The following is a 24,158-nucleotide window of genomic DNA, read 5'->3' as shown; positions in this document are numbered from 1 at the left end:
TAATTGTTAAAAAATAAAATATTAAAGTTTATTAATTTAATCTAAAATTTTAATCTTATGAATTATTTACCTAACTAAACTTAATTGTTATTAGTTTTATTTGGATTATCATATATATATAAGAAACAATAAGAAAAGCTATAAAAAAGAATAATATATATAAAATATAAGTAATATTAGTCCAACAGTGTTATTGTATTAAGTTTGAAGTATAGTTACTTGTACATAGTAAATATGATAAAGTGTCCGTGATAAATACAAATAGCATAAGCATGGACAAATCTTGTCATAAAAACATTTAAAGTTTTCAAAAGAGCAGACTAAAAAAATATTTCTTCTTAATAATTCTATAATTTCTAATATGTGTAAGATGGCAGAATTAGCCACCCATTCCACCACGCAAAATAGCGCACTGTAGTCGTCGAGTTGCCGATAGTAACATGTTCGACAAGACTACGATTTAACAACGAGACGAGCAAGATATTCAGCTGATGGTAATTCATACGCCCTGCCCATTACAATGCAGTGCTGCTCAGGATTCTTGAAAAACCCAGAAATTCTGAGCGAGACTACAATTGCGCTCGTCAGAAACGCTCGCTTCACGGCAGAAATAGGCACCTTGTAAATCTGTCGCTAAATAATATATATTATAGTGATACCTTTAGTATCAAAAAAAAAAAACTTACCTCTAGTTTAATATGCGCTTGTTTGCATATAGGTATCTGCGAACCAACATTGGCATACTCCTTATGCTTGGTTAGGAACTCATTTCTACATATGAGGACGTCTCTTAGCCAACGTAACACCTCGCGATAGTTGCCGATCTGTCGCTGGATAAGCTTTTGACTGATGCTGTACACCACTTGGGAACTGAAAAAAAAATTGTTAGGTGTGAACATAGACACAATAACTTGCGCATAGACGAACAAAGCGTTCGAGAGAGAAGAATATCTCTAACGGCCGTTCCCAATATACTATTTACAGATAGAGATAAATTACTTCCTTCATTCTTATAGCCTTATATTGGGACGCGTGAATTGCAATTTGCATACAAATTTTATATCCCTGACAGACAGCGTGCACGGATAAGATGAGTTACCGTCGATATGTTTATTGGGACAGAAAGACAACGATCGTTAAGATTTTTATCTTAAGTAACAGAGATACAGTAACATAGAAAAGGTACACGCATCAAACTCTAAAGATTGATGCATCCAATATAGGATAATTTATATTTATACAGTTCTTAAAAAATTGTAAAAAGTGGCAGATAGATAAATACGATGAATAAATATTTTCTTTTAAGATTTTTTGTGAGACAAGCAAACATTTTTTTTTGTGAGAAATCTTTATGATAACCTAGCTGCCCCGACAGACGCTGTTCTGTAGATGATAAAAAAAATACTGTTTTATAGGAATTTGCCAAATTTATTTCAAAACATCAAGAATTATTTCGTAAAAAATACTCCCTGTTGTTATAATGAAATTGTTTTACAGCGGAACTGTCAACCCGTGCGTCACTAAATTCTCTCATAGAAAATATGTCCACACTTTTGTGTGTAAATATTGAAAATAGAAATAATCATGGGTCCCGAATCGAAATAAAAACTATCCTATCTCTCAAGTTGGAACCAAACTGCACTCCATGAAGTAATCCCCATTAAAATCCGTTCATTAGTTTAGGAGTCCATCGCGGACAAACAACGTGTCACGTCATTTATATATATTAAGGTATATAAATTTCATAAGGGACCCCAAACAAATTTTACACGGGGCTCTGCCAAAGCACGCTACGCCACTGGTAGGAATATACCTAATATCCCAGAATGTGTTGAGGGGTGCCTCAGGGTTCCACATTTGGACCATGTCCGGTTTGTGCAGCGCCAATAAAGCGTCCATTGCTTCCTGGGATATCTCTCCCATGTCTGTGTTATGCACCAGCGATACAAGACCGTTAATCAGCTCCGTAGTCGCAGACTGAATCTCCACCCCAGAACGACCCGGGTTCTGAAATACAATATAATTTTGCAATAAATAACACAATAATTAGAAATAATAAAACATAAAATAATACATTGTTGAATTAACAAACAAATTTGGCTTCTTCACCATTGTTACGTATCTCTTTCGGGGGTAATACGTAACAACAGTCGACCAATCACAGCGCGCCAACTCATGAGACGAGGATATAAAAGATCGGTTTCCGGCTCATTCAATTCAGTCTCGTGCCAGAGTTTGGCGAGCCAATATCTCCTGAGGATGCCTCGTGTAGTGACAAAACACGTGTCAAATTGTTTAAAGACGAATATTGGCGGAATTAGCACTCAGAAAAACTCAAAACATTTGGAGCAAGTGTTGTTGCAATATGTTATGTTATTTTCACTCCCTATGGATTTTTTTTTATGGAATAGGAGGACAAACGAGCGTAACCTGTTGTTAAGTGATCACCGCCGCCCACAATCTCTTGCAACACCAGAGGAATCACAGGAGCGTTGCCGGCCTTTAAGGAAGGTGTACGCGCTTTTTTTGAAGGTACCCAAGTCGTATCGTCCCGGAAACACCGCACAAGGAAGCTCATTCCACAGCTTTGTAGTACGTGGAAGAAAGCTCCTTGAAAACCGCACTGTGGAGGATCGCCACACATGCAGATGGTGGGGATGATATCCTAACTTGTGGCGTGTCGTGCGAAAGTGTAATTCGGCGGCAGGAATCAGGTTAAACAGCTCTTCGGAACACTCCCCGTGATAAATGCGGTAGAAGCCACACAATGAAGCGACGTCTTATATTATTCTATTTTACAATTTCGTCGTCGTTCTTCGTCGGATATAAAAATGAGGGTAGTTAAACAAAATACCACTTACACTCAACATCAGCATAGGATCAGCATGTATCAATCGAACCAAGTACAGCAGCAACGTCCTATACACGGGTATTTCTTCGATCTTGCTTTCTTTTGTCTTCAGCGAGAGCAGTCTTAAAGTCGTGTGAGAAATATAGCCCTGGAATAAGTGCTTTAGCATCAAACAATAGTCAAACAACACTAAAACCAGAGGTTTGACCCCAATGCATTATCCAAATATAGCATAAAAACACAGTACTCACACACTACCTCTACTCTCTGTCACAAACACACATCCAAGTGCTGTTGTAATATATTATTTGCTAGTATATAATCACAGACGAGTAAAAAAATAAGGACTCCGCGCCGTGATATTAACAAGTGAAGCACCTTTATGATAGTGTGTGTGCATTTACGGGGGATACCAGCTAACACAAATGATCTCCCGTTATTAGTCATAGTATTATATAGCCACATTACTTTTAACTCCGATTTTTTAATTTTACACAATTTCTCAATACACGGCAGCATTTTAAAATAATTTATTGAGACGTAAACTGATCCGTCACACACGATGGCTGATGCCATAATGGCGGCTGATCGGCTTATATTAGTGTAAGTGTGTGCGTTGGGCTGTGTATTTACACGTTAACAGGCTTGTTTTGATACGTCACTGTTATGTTAGGTGTCACGGAGTCCATATTTTTTGTACTCGTCCGTGTATATAATATTATTTTTATGTCTATTTTGTTAATATATGATTTCTTTTCTTACTTAAAAATTTAAGTAATCTTTTGTGGCTTTATGTAAATAGTACATAATTGCAAAGGCCGGGAAGTAGGCAATTGCAGGTCGAGTATGAGTTTGAAGGCCGATCCGTAGGCGATTACTTCACTAAATACGATACAGGCAATTGGCATTTCCTGCCGAGGTATATATATATAGTGCTTTTCACAAAAGAATGCAGGAACATAGAACACACTTTTTATATATAATATAAATTAAAAGTAGTTAATTCCCATAATTTTTCAAGTTTATGCCGTTTTTAACATGAACTGTACATCTAAGCATGGAATAAATTGCCCATAATGTTTTTGACTTTTTGACGGCCTTTTAGTTTTAGAAATCTCATTAAAATACGCCAAAAATACTGTTTCGGAGAAAATGTTTGATTTCGCTGGAAGCAGGCTTTACATTGCCAATTTGGCTTCTGATCTTAAATCTGGTGGAGTACAATCAATCTCCATTTCACTCTCTTAACCATTGAAACTCATTTTAATTATTATTAAATTTATATTTATTAAGTAGGTATGTTAATAACAAATCAAGGCGAATTTTCAGCTTTGCCGCCAATTTTTTATATCATCTGTGCCGACAGGCAAACGCAAAGAGACTAAGGTATGCAAAGAATGACAAAAGAGATCCGATCAAAGAGTATTTAATAACCACAGCACGCGGTTTCATACAACATTGCAGGAGAGTTGTAATGTTCCAAATTCAAAACGCTCCTTCAATGGATTTGATTTTCTTTGTCCGAAAATACGAACTTTGCGTGTTCTTTATTCGAAAATAATGACAATATTTCCATGCATGTTTAAGAAAAAGCAATTTACATACCTGTGTCGCTTTATTTAGAGTATCAGTAATCATAGCCCGAAGCTCAGCAGCTCTTGGGTACAGTAACTCAATCTGTGGCCACCAAGGTAAGCGAGGTTGGTTTATTATCCTGCAATCAAATGTAGACCCTAAGACAATGGCGTAAAGATTAAAGCTGATGCTTAAAGCGCTATGAATGGTCCACTGCTTAGACTTAGAATAAAACTGACATAATATTGACAGCGATAATGCGTGACAAATTTTGATGTGTCAATGTTTTCTCAGTACAAACATACTGTGAAATTAGCTTCCTTGCACACTTTTCAGGTCGATACAACGTGGTAGGTAACAACCTTAAAATGTGTACATTCACGTAAGAGGCCGGCAACCCTAGATAATTTATACGTCTAGATAGAGCCTCTTGTTGTTAGACAACCGATGAAAACAGGCCACGTTTATTACTTTAGTGTGTGTTACAAGCTACGTCTTACACTCGCGATTTGTATGTCACTTTGTGTTAGTATGCGTGCATTGCTCAAAATAGAGGTTAACTGTCCACCTCAATTGTTCCGACGTTTTCACAGCTGTCACAGTCGTTCTAGACGTATAAATGATCTAAGTCGGTAACGATCGACTGATTCCTCTGGTGTTAAAAGAGAGATAGGTTAGCAGTGATCACTTTTCATCCGATTACCCATACGTTGGTTTGTTTTAAAAAATACTCATGTTTAAATTTAATTTGTATCAAAATTCATCCGTCCGAGTGACGCATGGTTCTTAAACGCCTTGTTCAAGGCTAAGGTTGTGGCGCCATCTACAGGATCTACTTTACAGTTGATAGCATTTGGTGGTCGAGCTGATAATATTTAATTAGATAAGTAATTCAATAGTGTTAAGCATTTGATTCTAGTGTCTAGTGTACATAACTCTTACATTGTTTTTGTTTTATATTTTACCTAGCTACTCGTGAGAATCTGTAAGTGACCTTCTGTTATTTTATCATGTATCTGTTGTAAAGTATTCAGCTGTAGATTCTCCAATAACATAAATAAATAAATAACCTGCTCAACACCAATGATTAGGAATTTGACTTGAGATGTCGCTCTTTCAAATCTTAACAGTTTTTATTTAATTTTAAGTGATATCCCTCACTTTTGGGATTAATTATACAGCCGAGCCCGAGAGGTCGCGGGTTCGAGTTTCACATCGTTCATAAAATTTGGTTTTTAGTAATTATTTATATATTTAGTCCCAGAAGTGAGGATATCACGACTGTCCCGGGTCGTTATGATTTTGATGCGATGGTGTTTTAAAACTACCCACTAGTATGTTAAGTTTAGAAATGTTAATAAGCTATACCTACTTAACCTATTTTAATTATTTTATATTTACTGTCTGCTTTAAGATGCAATTTTGTAACCTACTTTTTATAAAATAGCCTGTAAGTTCCATTTAAGTGGAAACTCCTTTATGGAACAATAAATGTCTTAAACCACAAACCATAAATAACAAACTGTTTAGAATACCCATGTTTCCAAAACTCTCTCGTTATAGGTATGACTGCAAGACCAGCTATCGTTACTGTAATACCTCAGTAATGAATTAACAATGACAGTGTGGTAGAAGGTGTTGCTGTTGAGATTCAGGCAGACTTTGAGAGCATCGTTGGTGTGAGGCATGATCCTGAAGAGGGAGACGAAGCAGTCAGTCACCAGCTCCAGGTCTGAGTACCCAGTGGCGTAGTTGCGACTGAACACCTTCGAGGGGTTGAAGAGGAGACCCTGTAAGAATTCGCGTTTTCAAGAAAATCTTACAACTAATTCTAGTAGGCTTCATAAGATACATAATAGGTTTAAGGGGAATAAACAATAGTATTACAAGCTAAAATATGTTTCTAAATTATATAATTAATTATTTGCATACAATACATTCAAGTGACTTCTCGGCATCAGACATAAATAACCCTCATAGTCAAATCAAATTATCAAAATCTGATAAAATAAAATAAAAATAATGTCAAATAAAAATGTGAAATTAAAATTAAATTAAATAAAAGTATAACTTCTAACAATGTGTGTGTATTTGTGGTTGTGGATGTAATAAAGTCCCATCCACTGTTCAGGCATTATCTATAAAGGAGATAGAAACGCTTCTATACATTCCTATGCCCAGGTGATAACAAAATGAAAGTAAACATATCTTTTAACGTTTAAAAAATCCATAATTGAAAATTTGGCAAGATTTGTCAATCTATGAGCTGAGCAATTGAAGGAATAAAAATGAGATTACGTCTTAAACTATATGTTGACAGCTGATCTATCTACTATAGATACAGTTTATTCTAAGAGTTTATCGCATACTTATTTATTTATTTTATTTTGATTAAAACGGTTATAATACCAATTACATTGCTATTGCCTTATATCCTAAACACAGGGAAACTTAGTTAGGAGTTAGAACTCAGCCATGTACTAATAGATTGTTGTCATAATGTAGACTACATACCTACCACTCCAGCAAAATATCAATTTTCTGGGAAGGCACCAGCTTTTATGTCTGCTTCACATAAAGCCTACTGTCTGTATGTGCCTAGGTTCTTTAAGAAGTCCTAGCAATAAAAACTTCGTACCTACTTGTCTAGATGCACTTACCAAACATAAGTATATAGGCTTCTTCTTAATGTTTGTATCTAAAGGTTGTGATGTATAATGTTGTGTAGTAGGTATTATGAGTATGTAGTAGCATGTACATGGCTTTTTTGTATAATACGTTTTTCTTTTGATACAAATTAAAAATATTAGTATTGTATTGCTAGACACTATTATGCGAGGACTCACAAAGTTGGAGCAGTAACCGCACCAGCACGTCAAGTTTGTTAGGAAGTTCACAACCAGGGCTTATACGAGGCGATTAAATAATTTCAAGACTTGCAGCACGGGAGCCGCATATATATATAAGAAAATTTATTGAAGTAGGCGTTACTTTGCGGAAATCCATAATTATACAAATGATTTATGTTTTCTTTAGTGTTAATTCCGCCAATATTTGTTTTTAAAACAATTCGACACGTGTTTCGCATCTACACGAGGCATCCTCAGGACGTGCTGTATCGCCAAAATCTGGCACGAGTCAATGTCATCATCAGTCTCGTGCCATATATATGCGCACGCATTGTAAATATTTAGTCTTATAATTTTTCCCTCACGCGCCAAAAGAAGTTTACTTCAAAAAATTGCTTACCTTTAAATCATTTATCACAGACTTGACCAGAACAAATGTTACGTTGCCCGAGTCTGATATGTTGATATATGTAGAGGCTTTGCACAGCTTCACGCAAGTTACCACTGCAGCCTCGGTCAACTGCTTGGAGTTGTTCTGTGGACCTGCCAAATTATAATATATGAAGCTTAGATAGATACGTCTAGATATAATCTCTTGCTGTTAGACAACCGATAAAAACAGGCCAGGTTTAATACTTCAGTGTGCATGACAGCTTACGTCATACACTCGCTTTGTTTTTGTGTGCGTCCGTTGCTGAAAATAGAAGTCGCCGTTATATTTTTCAACGTGTTCTAATAGTATTAATAATGCGTACATAGTTAAATTTTAATAGTTAAAATAACAATAATATTTTATAGATAAATTTTAGATTTTTTTTTTCTTTTGCGCATCACCGGATAGATTTTATTCTATTATTATATAATTAAGTCTTCTTAGTTTAATTTATAACACACACTCTAAAAGTTATTGCGAAATGTTCATTTAGTATAAAGTTTTAAGAATCAATATTTTTTTAAGCACTACATGTTCAGTCATGTGTGTACACGGACGAAGTCGCGAGTATTAGCTAGTTTTTAAAAAGTATAAATTAGGAATGGTGTGGTTAATAAAATAATGTATATGTATCGTAAAGAAGGGTAAGGCATTTGATATTTATTGTTGTAAAAGTTGATTTTGAAACACACACACATATTGTTGAAGTACCGTCATTACGAAAATATCTTAAGAAGGACCCCACCATTTTAACAATAAAAACATTGTTTTCTAACAATAATGTGTGTCAGAAATGTTGTGATTAATACGAAACACAATTGCTAGTTAAAAGTTAAAGAGTGTTCTTAGTTTTTCTTTACTATTGTTTATTTTTTCTTTTTGAAGTGAATCTTCTTTATCGACGAATGAGAGAAATTTTACAGCAATGTCACGATTTTCGGTTACGCACCATGTTGTATTTTTTTAACAAAGTATGCATGTCTTTTACAATAAAAACGGATTATTTTAATTTTTTTTAAACCTTATCAACCCACATCTGTGAAGTTGTAAATAGTAGAAAAATGATGCCATAAAGAAGTTTCATTTATTTCCCGTGTACTCTGTACACACGTATTTTTTAGTATTCTAACCATCATTATTTCGTGGCAAAGTTTTGAAGATGTCGAAAATTACGTCAAAAATTCCTTTACATACAAACAAACAGGAGGAAGGAGTTTTTAATTAGTTTTAGCTAACACTCAAGGATATTTAAAGAGAATAAACCAACAATGATACGGCCGCTAAGCGTTCCCCTTGAATCGCACAGCGGTCAAGTGACCTCTACTAACAAAATGACGTTTGATGCGCGTTCAGTCGACATTCAGACACAGAAGGTGCAACGCGAGACGATAAGCGATAAAAATGCATTATTGTTCCGCTTCATGGCGTAACAATTAAACAGTAGTTCAAATCAAAACTCACTGTAACATTACCTATCACCGGTGAGTATAATTGACTTTGGTGACCTAATACAAAAATATAAATTTAAAAAAGTATGTTATAATGCTACTAAATCTATAGATAGATAGTTGCTGCATCTGGGCATTCACACAACACAATTATCATAGAACTTAGTCGTACAATAAAGTTCTATCATTATTTCGTACAGCTTTTGGCGCTAAGCGAGTGGTTACTTTTGATCGCATCATGGACGCCACGCCCATATATCCCGAAAAGAATAGTTGACGTAGACTTCATAGAAATAGTTTGGATTGTTGGTAATCTTAATTATAACATCTTTGCTGACCCTACACAAGCTCTGCTATGTCGGTCTTTTAGCCTAGTATAATCAAATCTTACCCAATCCTCTCTTGACAGCGTCAATGAAATGTTTTTTCTTCGAATGTCTAGGACTACACGGCGCACCGCTGTCTGCATTCACGATTTCTTCCAGAACTTTCTATAAAATGAAAACAAATTACATTTAATTTTAGTGTAAGTTGAGCCAGGCGTCTGCCTGCGCTTTACGTACGAAAACATACCTAAGGCCGCGTATCTCGAGATAGATAATGCAGTCGGCTGTTTTTGTTATTGTCAATCACTTTTGACGTTAAAAATTGTTCATAATTTTTTGTCCCAACCAAAAATAGTAAAGTATAAGTAAATTTTTTTTATAACATGTAAGTTTAAAAATACTCTTGTGCTCTGGTGTTTACACGTCGCGGTCGATACGACATGAGCGCCTTCAAGAAAGAGTTACCTACGCTCGTGAGAGGAATCACTCTAGTCTTTTAAGAGATTATGGGCGAGGGTTATCACATCGAGTAACACATATGCTTGCTTTTTTTATGGAAAAGGAGGACAAACGAGCGTACGGGTCACCTGGTTTTAAATGATCACCGCCGCCCACATTCTCTTGCCACACCGTACCATAGTTGTTTGCGTTGCCGGCCTTTAAGGAAGGTGTACGCGCTTTTTTTGAAGGTACCCATGTCGTATCGTCCCGGAAACACCGCACAAGGAAGGTCATTCCACAGTACGTGGAAGAAAGCTCCTTGAAAACCGCACTGTGGAGGACCGCCACACATCATCTGGGTGGGTATGATATCTTAATTTGTAGCGTGTCGTGCGAAGGTGAAATTCGGCGGCAGGAATCAGGTGAAACAGCTCTTCGGATCCCTCCCCGTGATAAATGCGGTAGAAGGCATACAATTCGCGCAATTACAACACGCGTTCAAATGGATCGAGCTGAAACTAGGTTGCGCCAGACCAGAGATGATAGCAGTACTCCATATGTGGCCAGACCTGCGCTTTGTAGAGCGCTAGAATGTGGGCCGGCTTGAAGAATTGCCGTGCTCTATTAATGACATCCAGCTTCTTCGAAGCCAATTTGGCTTTGCAGATATTCCGATACTAGGCGAGACATTATGGGAGGTGTTGTCGATGAGCGGTGATACGACAAATGGGATGTTTTTTAGTGGTAAACGCGCAAACCCGAGTCTTCTGGGGGTTAAATTGGAAAAGGTTCAACTTACCCCACTCCGCAACCTTCTCAAGACAGGACTCGATAGAAGACACAAGTTACCGGCACTGGTCGACGATTTCCCGAGAGAAACCTGCATGACCCGTGTCTACGGCATCACCAGTGCTATCTATTTACTTATTATATGGGAAAAAACAGATTTTGACTTAAATTAGTCCTGCACTTACGGGGTTTAATATAAGTAGCATGATTTGTAGCGGCCACATGGCGACGCGACTTTTCTTGTTTTCTGAGAAGCTGTCCTGCAGAATATCAAACAATGTGTCGCAGCATTTGCTGAGTTCATCGTTAGGCCGTGATTGTATTTCTATGAATTCCTGAAATGAGAATTCATATATTTTTAAATCAAAATAGACTCTAAAATCATTTATTGAATGTCAAAATCTACAACAAGGTCCAGTTAGATGCAACTGACAATATTATTACACCGTATAATTTACTTAAATAACGTGTAATAAAATATCATTATATATTTTTTATACATTTGGTGAGAAATGATATTTTTGAAGTGAAACTTCTTTAGAATCGTTTTGATTTGTAAATCGATGAAACGAAAGAGACGATAGAGACACCAACAGGTAAAATATATAGGATTCAGCCGGCGAGAGAATCAAATAGGAATCATTATATAGTGTTATGGTACCAGGCGATCATAGTTGACGAAGAGATTGTCTTATGTATAATAATAATAATATTAACACACTTTTTACACAAATTATCTTGCCCTAAATTAAGCATAATATCTGGACGACCGAGCCTTGCTCGGATTTTTAAGAATGTACAAAACTTGAAAAAAAAAAATACTATAGGACATCTGGATTCGAACCAGGGTCTTATGCTTTCCAGATCACCCAATGTCCCATCTGAGCTATTATAGTCTTGTGTATATAATATATATATATATATAAAACACGGATAAATTACATTTTTTAATATTGAAACCTAGCTAGGTCGAATTCTCGCCCCCGAAACTACCTGTATACTAAATTTTATTAAAATCGTTGGAGCCGTTTCCGAGATTCAGAATATATATATACAAGAATTGCTCGTTTAAAGATATAAGATATAGCCTATGTTATGGGTTGCAAGACAACGATATATATTTATTATAATATATTTACTTAAACATACATAAATACATATAAACACACATTAATACATTTAAATATCCATGACTCGGAAACAAACATCCATATTCATCATATAAATTGCACTACCGTTACGTTACTTGCACGTTACATAACATTGCTTGCACCTTTCGGGATTCGAACCCGGGACCTCCAGCTTAGTAGGTAGGATCGCTAACCACTCGGCTATACAGGTCGTCTATGTATGACGCTAGTATAGCTTTATATATTCTGAAGTTATGCTCTCGTCGTTTTACTGCATAAGTCACCAGACAAAAAACATACATATGGTAGCGGTGATAGTAATGTCTTTCATAGCGGTTGAAATGTATGTGTCAATCTAGCAACATGTACCAGGACCTCATATGCAATTAAGAGGTTTAATGTAATTTTTAATCGGATACAGCGATTACGTTGATTGTATTTTTGGACGCCAAATTAAATTTGAAAATGTTGAGTAAAACAGTAATCGACGCAGTATTCCAAATATATGTGGACTATTTTAAGACCAAAGTATTTATTTAGTACTTTAGTTAACATGAGCCTCACGTATCATTTATCGAAAATGTAAGCTCTGAGTCTGAAAATCTGTGTAATATATATAAATAAAATAATTATCAAACAGTGTATCATAAATAAATAAATAATATCGCTATGATCAATACTAAAACCTACAATTATCCTCTTCCCGAAATTTTACATTCGTCTAATTATCTTGAAGCCAAAGTTTTTGAAGGTTTCACTTCAGTAGACATATGACTTACAAGAGGCTTGGTAGCTGAAGTATAATACAAATGGTCTAGTTGACCAGCTAACGTCAGGGTGTTGAATTTGCGTGACGGTATGCGCGCGCATCTTATAAATATTTTTTTCCATTACGCGCCAAAATAAGTATAACTCCAAAAATATATTGATTGGTTATAGTACCTGAGGATAAGTGTCCATCCAGTTCCAGACAGCCTTTTCAAGCGCCAACACTAAAACTATTGGTGTATATTTCCGTAATAACTTAAACTTTTGTATACATTCTGAAAGACAACAACATTTATTGCTATATTACCAACGACATTCTATACATATAGACGAATCACGTCGTATAAAAACAAAGCCGACATATGAAACATTATACTTTTTTATGAAAATAAGGGACAAGACGAGCAGGACGTTCAGCTGATAGTAATTGATACGACCTGCCCATTGAATGCAGTGCCGCTCAGGATTCTTGAAAAACCCAAAAATTCTGAGCGGCACTACAATTGCGCTCGTCAACTTGAGACATAAGATGTTAAGTCTCATTTACCCAGTAATTTCACTAGCTACGGCGCCCTTCAGACCGAAAAACAATAATGTAAGCATTACTGGTTCACGGCAGAAATAGGCGCCGTTGTGGTACCCATAATCTAGCCGGCATCCTGTGCAAAGGAGCTGGTCCCACTGGTGAAAATCATGCCAAAAATCACACCATAGCAAGGTTCGACTACTGTATTTATACATTATATATTTATAAGCAGCAATGTAAAATATTTATTGAGTTCAGATTTGATTCGGTTAATGACAGATGACACACGACTAAGGAGAAAAGTGTGCTTACGTTGTTTTTATTTGATATAAGAGGGGGGCAAACGGGCATGAGGCACACGTGATGGTAAATGATGAGGGAATCGTTTATGAACATCCGCAATACCAGCGGTCAAGAGATGTGTTGCCTGCCTTTAAGGTAGAATGCTTGCTTTTTTGTTTTTTTTTCTCTTTATTCCAAGACAGTACCTTGTGCGGTGTTTCCAGGACGATATGACCTTAAAAATAAGATCTTCTACATTACCCGACTCTTATTTTGGTCATTAAAATCTAGTGGGTTTTTGTACCTTTTAATAACATGTTAATTTTTTATGGAAGAGGAGTCTTTTAGAAAGATATACCTACGCGCTTTTCTTAAGGTACCCATGTCGTATCGCCCTGGAAACTCCGCACAAGGAAACTCATTCCAAAACTTGATTGTAGGTAAGTGGAAGATGGATCCTTGAAAACCGCACTGTGGAGGAACACTTCACATCCAGACGGTGGGGATGATATCGTCATTTGTGGCCGGTGCCCTCCTGGGGTGAAATGTCTTTAAGGACCGCTGACATATTCTGGAGGAAGGACGGAAGGAATGGGCTCCGGCACTAAGTAATGCGAAACATAGCGGCTTAGTATATATATTAATTACCTGTAAATAGTCTGATAAGCCTTAAAACATCAATATTTATATATTGTATAAGTTCTATATCTGTATAATCGGGGTTTTCATCTGAGCTAGATGCAAGTTCCTGAAAAGAAATATTGTGTTACTTTTTGGAAAAGTAACAGCATTCATAATATTGTCACATGTGTAATAAATACAAAGTGACTCAACTCATCCACTAAAAAGATGAGAGAGGTGAAATTTCCAGCCCACGCCGTCTGCCGTCGTACCGATTTGTTCTACTGCAAATTGGTACTCGTATTTAGGCGTGTTAGTCAAGATATGGATACTAATCCAATGTTAGGTTATGTTAATGTATGTTTGTTATTTAATCTAATATTTTTCAATAATAATTAAATATTAATTATTAGTCTATCACGAGTAATAAAGTCTACTACTGTGACATTGAAATTAATTAAAGTCTTACTATACTTACTAACTGAAACACATACATTTAAAAAAATATTTTTTAATATTTAGTAAGTGCACAAATAAAATTTGAAAGACAAAATTTTATGAACGATGCAGGGCTCGATCCTACGACCTCTGGCGTTCCGTGCTAGTGCTCTCCCAACTGAGCTAATCTTTCGAGTGATGTATCGTCATAAAATCTTGTATACTTTGTTCAACTCTCAGGTCTTCGCTTCATCTGCAGGGTCTACAGTTTACAGTTGATAACCTGCTCAACCCCAATATCTGCATATCACGAAATTGATTGAATTGAGATGTCGCTCTTGTAAATCTAAACAATTTGTTATGTTTTTAAAGTGATAACCCTCACTTCTAGGATTAATACACAAATAAAATTTGAAAAACAAAATTTTATAAGGGGGCTCGAACCCACGACCTTGGCGTTCCGTGGCAGTGCTCTCCCAACTGAGCTAACCGTTCGAGTAACTTATCGTATCGTATAAATTAGTAAGTGGTTTCCTGTAACAGCCTAAAAATGCAGTCCCCTTTATAATCTCCTAAGCATTCATACCTAATTTGGTAATTTAATCTCTGCTGTGTATGTAAATATGGTTACCTGTAGTCTTGCGCTAATCCTGTTAAAAACAGCATTGAAGAAGTTTAGGCTTAGAGCAAAGAGAACTTTGCTTGCCAATTGACGGAGTAAAGCGTTCTGTATGTTGCCTTCATTTCTTATATCTGGAACCAAATATTGTCTTGTTATTTATTACTAGCTGACACCCTCGACTTCATCGTCGTATACACATGACTGAGCACGTGGTGCTTATAAAAAGCATTGTTTCTTAAAACTTTATAATAAATGAAGTCATCGCAATATTTTTTTTTTAGAGAAGAGCCAAGTGTCTAAATTCTAAGAAATACAACTTAGAAGACTTAAATGAAATATATCCAGTAGTTTCTCCGTGATTGGCGCACAAATGAAAACTCAGATCGAAAAGATCAGACCACTATCACACAGTCGGAGACCGCATTTGATCCTGAACAAAATCTGAGACGCAAATACCCCTATAATACATGTTTTTACTTTAAATACTTTAAATTAAAACTATCTTTATGGGGAAGTGTACCAAAAATACTGGCAGCATTTCCAGGTTGGATAGATAGGCTAATTCGTTGACTGATATAGCTGCCAGCGCTTTGGTTTCCAGTAGCCCTATTGAGGCGCGTAGATTCGTACTTTTTACATTCTCCACGCCACTGGCCAAGTGTCTCAACACCAAACGGCAAAAAGATGTTTAAATATTCACTGAGACCGACATATTTACCACGTTTGCTGTCTTCGACAGTCGGCGTAGCAGCCACAGCACCACCTGACGAAACTTGGACATGAGAAGGAGCAGACCCGGAGGAGGAGGACCCACAAATGTGCCTTACCGTGCCCAAGCCAGTCAAGTCATGGCAATCACAGCGAAGAAAAATCTTAACTTTCACCCTAGGCGAACAATATTTCCTGCGATTTTTCGGGGTGAAATTTGTGCCGAATGACAGAGTTTTGTTTAGGACAATTTTTGAGCGTCATGTCTGGTTGTTTATTGTCCGTCTGTGGTTTTATATCATGAAGTAAACTAAACCTAAACCTACGTACACTGACAACAGATATAAAAATTAAAGTCAAACTTACCAATAAACTGGCAAACTTCCTTTAATAGTATCTTCACATTCATTGCTTCGTCATACTTTGCGGTATCTTTGGGTTGTGAGCTGAGGCATATCTCCAAAGTGTCCAAAACTATCACAAGAGTGTCGTGGTAACCTTTCTCGATCTCTGTGAGTGGCCGAGGTATACAAGATGTTAGCGTAGGCTGATACTGAAAGCATGAAGAGTCAGTCATATACACGGGCCATGCAGGTCTCTCTCGGGAAATCGTCAACCAATGCCGGATGAAACTTGTGTCTTCTATCAAGTCCTCTTGAGAACGTCGCGGAATGGGGTAAAATGAACCTTGTGTATATAACCCCGAGAAGACTCAAGTTTGCACGTTAAGCGCTAATAAAATCATTTGTCGTATCAAACTTATCGATAAACAAATGTACCAATCTTCGACAACACTCCCCAGACTCGCCTAGTTCAGAAAACTGGATTTCGAAATCTCGAGCCATTAGAAATGGCCTCAGTCATCTAGATGGCAAAGCCAAATTGGCTTCGAAGAAGCTGAGCATCATAAATTGAAACAGCCCACATTCTAGCGCTTTACAAAGCGCAGGTCCGGCCACATATGGAGTAATACTATCAACTCTGGTCTGGCGCATCCCAGTATCATCTCGGTCCATTTGACCGCGTGCAACGCAGAGCAGCTCGAATTGTCAGGGACCCAGTGCTCTGTGAACGGCTGGATCACTTGGCGTTGCGTCGCTTCAATCTCTGTCTTCTACCGCATTTATCACGGGGAGTGAACTTACACGTACAACCAAGCTGTGGAATGAGCTTCCTTGTGCGGTGTTTTCGGGACGATACGGCATGGGTTCCTTCAAAGAAAGCGCGTTAACCTTCAAAGGCCGGCAACGAACCTGTGATTCCTCTTGTAATTCAAGATAATATGGGCCTCTGTAACCACATATCACCAGGTGACCTAATGCATATTTTTTGTCCTACTCTTCCGTAAAAAGAATCACAGTGAAGCGAAACTACTAATTTTATACCATCGGGAATAAATTAAATAGATTTTGCTATTTTTCCCATTTTATTGTACAAGAAGGCACTGTTTTTAGATATTCATTTTGAACGAGCTCAGGGGTGTTTTCGGATCACAAAGTTGGGGTCGCTAAAATCGGTCACTCATTATCGAGCTGACAGGTCGTCTACATAATAATAATTTATTTCTCTTAAAAACATAGATTTACAGCAGCTAGTGGCCGGAGTCACCTTATAGGCAAATAATACTTGTACCAGGTGTCTCCGTTGTTCCATTTCAGCAATGTGTTATTTTTAACAAAAGTTGATATTGACCCCAGACCTACGTTATTTTATAAAAGCTGAAAGTTTGTCAGCGCATGTTACCTACACAGGTAAGAAGGATGGACCCATATGGAGTTTGGATTACAGTGGCTTTGGCAGTGGCATTTATAAATACATCATATAATAAAGTGCGATTTTTCGGTATTACCTTCAGAATATTATTAAAAATGACGTTATTCATTGCCAGACAATATCGTGGCAACCCCTTGCTAGACATCCTTAATGTTCATGAAGTTATAATTTTACTTACGTTATAGTACAAAAGCTGATTTCTATATATAATATTTGGGTAAAAAGTAGATAATGTTTCCTCATTAGCCAGACACTTTTGATTTTATAAGCGGTAAATTTGTAGACTAAGAGCACTTCAAAACAAAATCAATATACCATTTCGTTGACTCTCTGTAGTATCTTGGTGAGGCCTGATATGACGAGCGAGAAACGATGCCTGCTGATCTGAACAAGACATGCCTTACACTGTTCTTCGTTGATGCGGGAGTGAAGACTCTGGGCTCCCGTTTTGTACGGCAACTGGAAATATACAGGTACACAGTAAATGTAAATAAAACACACACGCACGCACGCACACAATTAATAAGTCATACTCTTATCACAAGATGGGAAGATGATATTAAAGCAATCGCTGGTCCAAACTGGAGAAAAGTACCTGAAGACAGAGTCAAATGGGTATCACTGGAGCAAGCCTTCACCCATTCTGGAGTCCCGGTAGATTAAATAAAAATTAAGTTACTATAAACACTATAATATAATACATAGAATACACATAAAAATATATAAAAGAGAGACAAATAACAAATATATAATAAATTATACATAACTAACAAATAGTTACATAGATTTTAAGAAATGTAAATTTTCCGGTAATAAAAGGCTTTTTATTTTTATTTTATTTATTTAATCTTACTTAGATTTAGAAAAAGTTGAAATGCCAGTAAGATTTGCACACGAATTATACACGATATAACACTATTTTTTATACATATAAGAGCAAGAGGCTCACGGGATGGGGAATGATGAGGCAACCACTCGTGGACATTCGCAACATCAGGTGTCAAGAGTTGCGCTGCCGGCTTTTAAGGGTTATGCATGTTAGGGTATGCTCTTGAAGGTCCCAAAATTGTATCGGTCCGGAAAAACAGCAGCCGGTAATTATTTTTTCAACAAAGTGGATGTGCGAGGCAAGAATGTTCTAGCAAAACGCGCGGTTGTGGAATGGCAGACGTGAACATGATGCAGGTGGTATTTTGCATTTTGACGTAAGTTTCTTTTATAACAGTATTAAAATAGGACATATTTTAATACTGTTGTAAAAGAAACTTTATTTATTTACATGCGAGAGCGCTGTTTTCGGTCCATATGCTCCTTTATATTAAACTAATATTATAAAGCTGCAGTGTTTGTTTGTTTGTTTGTTTGAACGCGCTAATCTCTGGTACTACTGGTCCGATTTTAATGATTCTTTCAGTGTTGGGTAGTCCATTTATCGAGGAAGGCTATAGGCTATGTTTTTTTTTTCAAAATTAGGGATCCGTAATAAAATTGCTATTTTGTAACACAAGGTGTAAAATCGAAAACCTATTTTTGCGTGCGCTGCAAAAGCTATTGACAATAGAACAAAATGATGTACAGGCTATAATATAGGCAATATTTTATTACTTATAAAACTATCGCGTGAATTATACTTTATATGGCAAAACAACGTTTGCCGGGTCAGCTAGTATTAAATACAACTAGTGACTCTTACGTAATGATGACGGGGTGATTCTTTGGTGTGTTTTTAGAATATGTTAATTTATACCCATCAATATGGGTAAAAATACATCTAATTTGGATAGCATTTATAATACTGTCTATAAAGTATAAGTCTTAAAGTCATGCCTTGTACTGGAATGTCACAACAATCTCAAATATATAACAAAAACGAACAGAGTAGGAAACCCTTGCAAAGGATCAAAGGACACAGCAATTCACTGGGTAAGAGAACTAGAATTATTCAATAATATCTCAGGCCCCTAAAATAATGTTATATTCAATGAAATATAAATCACGGCTATTTTAGAAAGTGGGTTATGAGTGATGTGTTTTCGTTGGGGACTACCTAAATCAAACTTCAGAATAACACCAAATCCTCTAGTCCCACTGTATTTTTACCAATAGATATAACAAAAGAAGATTCCATGCATACTTATTCTTAGCATGATACATGTACTTACATTTATCTGAACATTTTACCCTTACAGCAACTCAAAGGTTTTAATACTATTTATACTTTAAAATAACCTAACTTCCAATGTGTAACTATATTTATATATATGCCATGATGTCATTCAGCAAAACCTATATTATTATTATACAAAAATTAGATGAATGCACATGTTTATTGTTACAATTTCTGCCATTGCAAGGTTTCTCTTTGCAAATACTCCTCCTACTCTCCATAGGAGGAGTTTTGAAACCATTTTTATTGAAAAACATTGATAGCATTGCCATATCATGACATGCTATGACTGAAATGAGATCAAACACATACGCGGATTGCAATGTATTACCATAAATTATAATAATTTATCACCAAAAGCTCGTGCATCTGCATTAAAAGGCCGACAGTACTCCTGTGATTTCTCAGGTGCTGCAGGACAGTGTGGTGGTAATTACTTAACATCATCTGACCCATGCTCTCATTTATGCTCACCATAAAAAAAAATTAAATTGTTTAATGAGCCGTGATATTTTAAAGTAATCTTAATATATATATTTCTTTTGTTCATCTGTTGTATTATTAGTATAGTATTCATGTGTATGTTAGTGAACTCCTCCTAACGGCTGGATCAATTTTTCAAATTTAAGATGTGTGTACAGGATAATGTCTGTCTGGTCCACAAGTATATTTATAATATTTGCTTGTGTACATATTTGAAAATAAAACAAAACATTTTTCACTGCAATCCTTTTGTGTATATTGTATCTTTTGCCCAGTTAGAGATGCTGTAGATTCTATAGTGTAGAGATACACTGTAGAATCTCTTGGTCCAATCGTCAAATCTTGAATCTATAAAGCTGACAATGTTTTTGGAGCGGGAGGCTCTTATAGACTCTTTTGGAAGCTCATATCCTCGGAGATGTCATCTTCTGTTTCAGTGGAGTGGATTGCATTAATAACTTATATCAGTGTGGATTGATTTAATTAGTTTCTTTTTTAACAGATAAGTTAAAATGTTAGAGTATTTTTATTGCATCACTTTGCATACATTGTATTTAAATGTAGGTAATGTAAAATGTTAAAACTGTAGTGAAGTGTGCCACTTCTTTTCTGTAGAGATTAACTTTATCTAAATTGTGCTAAATGGTTAAAAACTTAGAAAAATTATACATTTACATCAACCTCAATTTTTTTTTACAGCCGTCATAGTCCATCTAGATTTATTTATTATTGTCATTATTATTATATGATTTATTAAATGACATTCATTAATATCATTTTTGACCTAAGTGTTTTTTAATAAATAAATAAATAAATTCTTTATTTTGCTAGAAAACATTTAACAATGGGTGTAAATAGTTTTAATGTATCAATGTTATCGGCCATTTCTGGCATGCAAAATTATTATTAACAAAATTCTAGTTATTATTATAATTGATTAACAAACTCTATATTTTAAGCACTTAGGTTAATTTAAATTATAATTATTATTTTTAAACATCATTATTTAAAGACTAGAATTAATATATATTTTAAAGTCAATTTAATTTAACCTAATGTGTCAACATTTCATTTATGGAATAAAAACATTTATCTAAAAGCCATGTAAAAAGATCCTTTTTAAATCGTTGGACGGGTAATACGCGTAAGCTTGGAGGGAGTTTATTAAATATTTTTATACACATGACATAGCTACATTTTCCGTAGGATGCATTATGAAATTTGTGTGCAATCACCAGTCTGTCACCGTTTCTTGTATTTCTCGGATAAATATCTCTTGCTTTTGTAAATAAATGGTCATTTTGTTTGACAAAGATACATATTTTGTATATATACATACAGGGAAATGGAAGAATATGTAATTCTTTAAACAGTGGTTCACACGAATCTAATTAAAAAGCTCCTGTCATAGCTCTTAAGCATCTCTTTTGGGCTATGAAAGCCCTATTAGCATCGCAGAGTTTCCCTACAAGATTAGTCCATATCAAAGTACTGATGCGACATAACCATGATAAGCTGCCAGGACTGTACTTGGTAAAGCCGTTTTACGCAATCTATATAACACATAAATATATCTATAAATTTTTTGGCATACCATGTCTACATGCTCTTTCCATTTTAGATTTTTATCTTGAAGTACTCCTTAAAATTTAACATGCAGAGCTTCTTCTATTTGGGTATTTGTATAATTTATCTTAAGGCTATAGTTATTAGAGCGGCTACTTAAACTAAATTGCATAAATGAGGTTTTTTTAATAATAACTTGAAGATTATTATCCTCTAGCCAATTTACCACTGTATTAATTTCATTATTTAATTCTATTATTACATGTCATATTTTTGTTTTGTTCACTCAGATGGGGCATGGTGTTTCTTCCTTTTTGCAACAAAATGTACAGCTGGGATTGACTCCATGTGCGTTCCATTTTAAAATATTTTTTATCAAAACCTTTTTTAATGTGTTCTATATTATATACACAATATTAATATTATCAAATGTGTAATATTTTATTGATATGTACACTTTAGGTTGTAGTGCTGCAGCTTCAATTCTTATTTCTTAGTAATTGGGACACCTTATTTTATTTATTCTTGTTTAAATAAAATGATTATAAACTCTGAAATACACAGAGTAAAATACAACATAAGATAGGTAGTAAATAGTCTATAGATAGCTTGTATCAGATATTATTTTTATAATTTATGTCATTGTTCATTCATATAAATAATCGAAAGACATACCTAATGATTATGAAATAATCATGTATTATTTGATACACTGTTACAGTATAATCTTTATTTTACATAATTTTGTTAGATGATTATTCTTCTATACAGCATTAATTATAATATACCCAACGACATAAAGTATTACACACATTAAATATCTAATGAAAATAATAAAACGCGAAAGCATAATATTATTAAACATTATTTAAAAAAAATATTTTCATATATATTTAAATCTAGACTGTACACTGAGAGTCGTATACTTAAGATTAATTAATAATAAATATTATTCAACATAATACTGTGTTATTTACTGAGTAAACTATTAATAACATTAAAATATATTCCGGGTGGATTACGCTATACTAATAAATATATTTCATACACAAATTTAAACTTACTTGTTCCTCGAACCTTGATATCAAAGTATTGGCCCACTCTCCAGGTTTTTGTGTGCCCATTTTATTAAATTAAACTTGTAAAAAATATTTTAAAATAAATAAAATCTCACTACTTGCTGTTTCACTACCACCTAATTTCGAGTTTTGACATACTCGAGTACTCCACTGCGCGAATCGCAATTCAGGTCTAAAGTGACGTTTGCGTTACGTTCTACGACTAGTCGACTACACCCAAAATCAATACAGTGTAGGAGTTGTCAAATTAAATCTTTAAGCAAGGACGAAGATTATAATAAAATATTTTTATTTAAACCGACGTTTCGAGACCTCTCCAGAGCACTTTTTCAGGGGTATAATAATAAAAATGTAACTTTTACGTTAAATCTAATGTAAAAGCACAGTTACAATTACATGCGTTTTAATCCTATCGAAAATACTTTCTGTACCGTATGAAATAAATTTAACCATACTATATATATTTTTTAAACTTGCCTTATTTTGTTTATAAACCAAGCAAGGTTGTTTAGAGTGACTTTCTTTTGAAATGGGTGTGGCATATTCATGGCATATGGCTTATTGGTATGTACTAACCAATATCTCCTGTGTCTACTTTTTTATACAGCAAAGTTTACTCCACCACTTTTTTCGATATATTTTGTAAGGGTTTGGTTGTGGTTCCGTATTGCTCTAGCTATTTTATCTAAGTAATTATGTTTCTTGTTTATTAATAAAGTTTTCCGATCGTGATGGCGATCGTGTAATAATTCTTTTGGTACATTTTAAATTAATGTTTTTTTTAGATACTTACTTATGTGTAACGTCATCAAGACCTTAACGCGAGAAATATTTCATGCAATGTTTTTTTATGACTTTCGATGTTATTTATTTCAACAATATAGTTATTGGCCTTTAAAGATGAAGCCTCATCTCAACATTAGCGGTTTTTAGTAGGAAGATTTGTTCCCGGTACCTTATAATTCGACCGAGACCCAAAAACTCTTTGTTGATCTTTGCTGTGATAAGGTTGAAAGATTTAACGGAGGTTCTCTCTAATACTGTGTTCGACACACTGACGAGTGACAAAAGCTGGATTTACTGTTATGATCCTGAAACCAAAAGACGGGTGTTTCCTTCCGCGGAGTTGCTAAGTAAAGTCGCTAATTGCCGCTCCCAATATATAGTATATTGGGATAGAGATAAACTACTACCTTCTACTGTCAGTAATTAGCTGTCAATAATCTTTAGCTGTCCCAATATACCCGATAAGTCATTCATATCGGCCTATATTGCGACGCGTG

The 24,158-nt window shown here is 35.3% G+C and overlaps 1 protein-coding gene across 1 annotated transcript in view; it reads right to left on the bottom strand.

Moving 5' to 3' along the window:
* Positions 1–23,002, bottom strand: part of LOC126974693 (neurofibromin) — a 119,655-nt gene extending 96,653 nt beyond the window's left edge. Inside the window, exons 1-14 of the mRNA XM_050822262.1 lie at positions 22,861–23,002; positions 17,896–18,039; positions 16,174–16,360; positions 15,109–15,230; positions 14,067–14,166; positions 12,785–12,885; positions 10,898–11,047; positions 9,548–9,647; positions 7,676–7,818; positions 6,026–6,216; positions 4,457–4,565; positions 2,862–2,999; positions 1,814–2,007; positions 687–870 (exon numbers count right to left, since the gene is read on the bottom strand). Coding sequence (XP_050678219.1) covers positions 687–870; positions 1,814–2,007; positions 2,862–2,999; positions 4,457–4,565; positions 6,026–6,216; positions 7,676–7,818; positions 9,548–9,647; positions 10,898–11,047; positions 12,785–12,885; positions 14,067–14,166; positions 15,109–15,230; positions 16,174–16,360; positions 17,896–18,039; positions 22,861–22,920 — 1,923 coding nt within the window. The 5' untranslated portion in view covers positions 22,921–23,002. The remainder of the gene's footprint in view (positions 1–686; positions 871–1,813; positions 2,008–2,861; positions 3,000–4,456; positions 4,566–6,025; positions 6,217–7,675; positions 7,819–9,547; positions 9,648–10,897; positions 11,048–12,784; positions 12,886–14,066; positions 14,167–15,108; positions 15,231–16,173; positions 16,361–17,895; positions 18,040–22,860) is intronic.
* Positions 23,003–24,158: the final 1,156 nt, after the last annotated feature.

The sequence above is a fragment of the Leptidea sinapis genome, chromosome 33, assembly GCF_905404315.1.
Source record: "Leptidea sinapis chromosome 33, ilLepSina1.1, whole genome shotgun sequence".
Taxonomy (NCBI): Eukaryota; Metazoa; Arthropoda; class Insecta; order Lepidoptera; family Pieridae; genus Leptidea; species Leptidea sinapis.
Note: the sequence above shows the minus strand (reverse complement) of the source record. Positions and strands in the feature narration are given on the sequence as shown.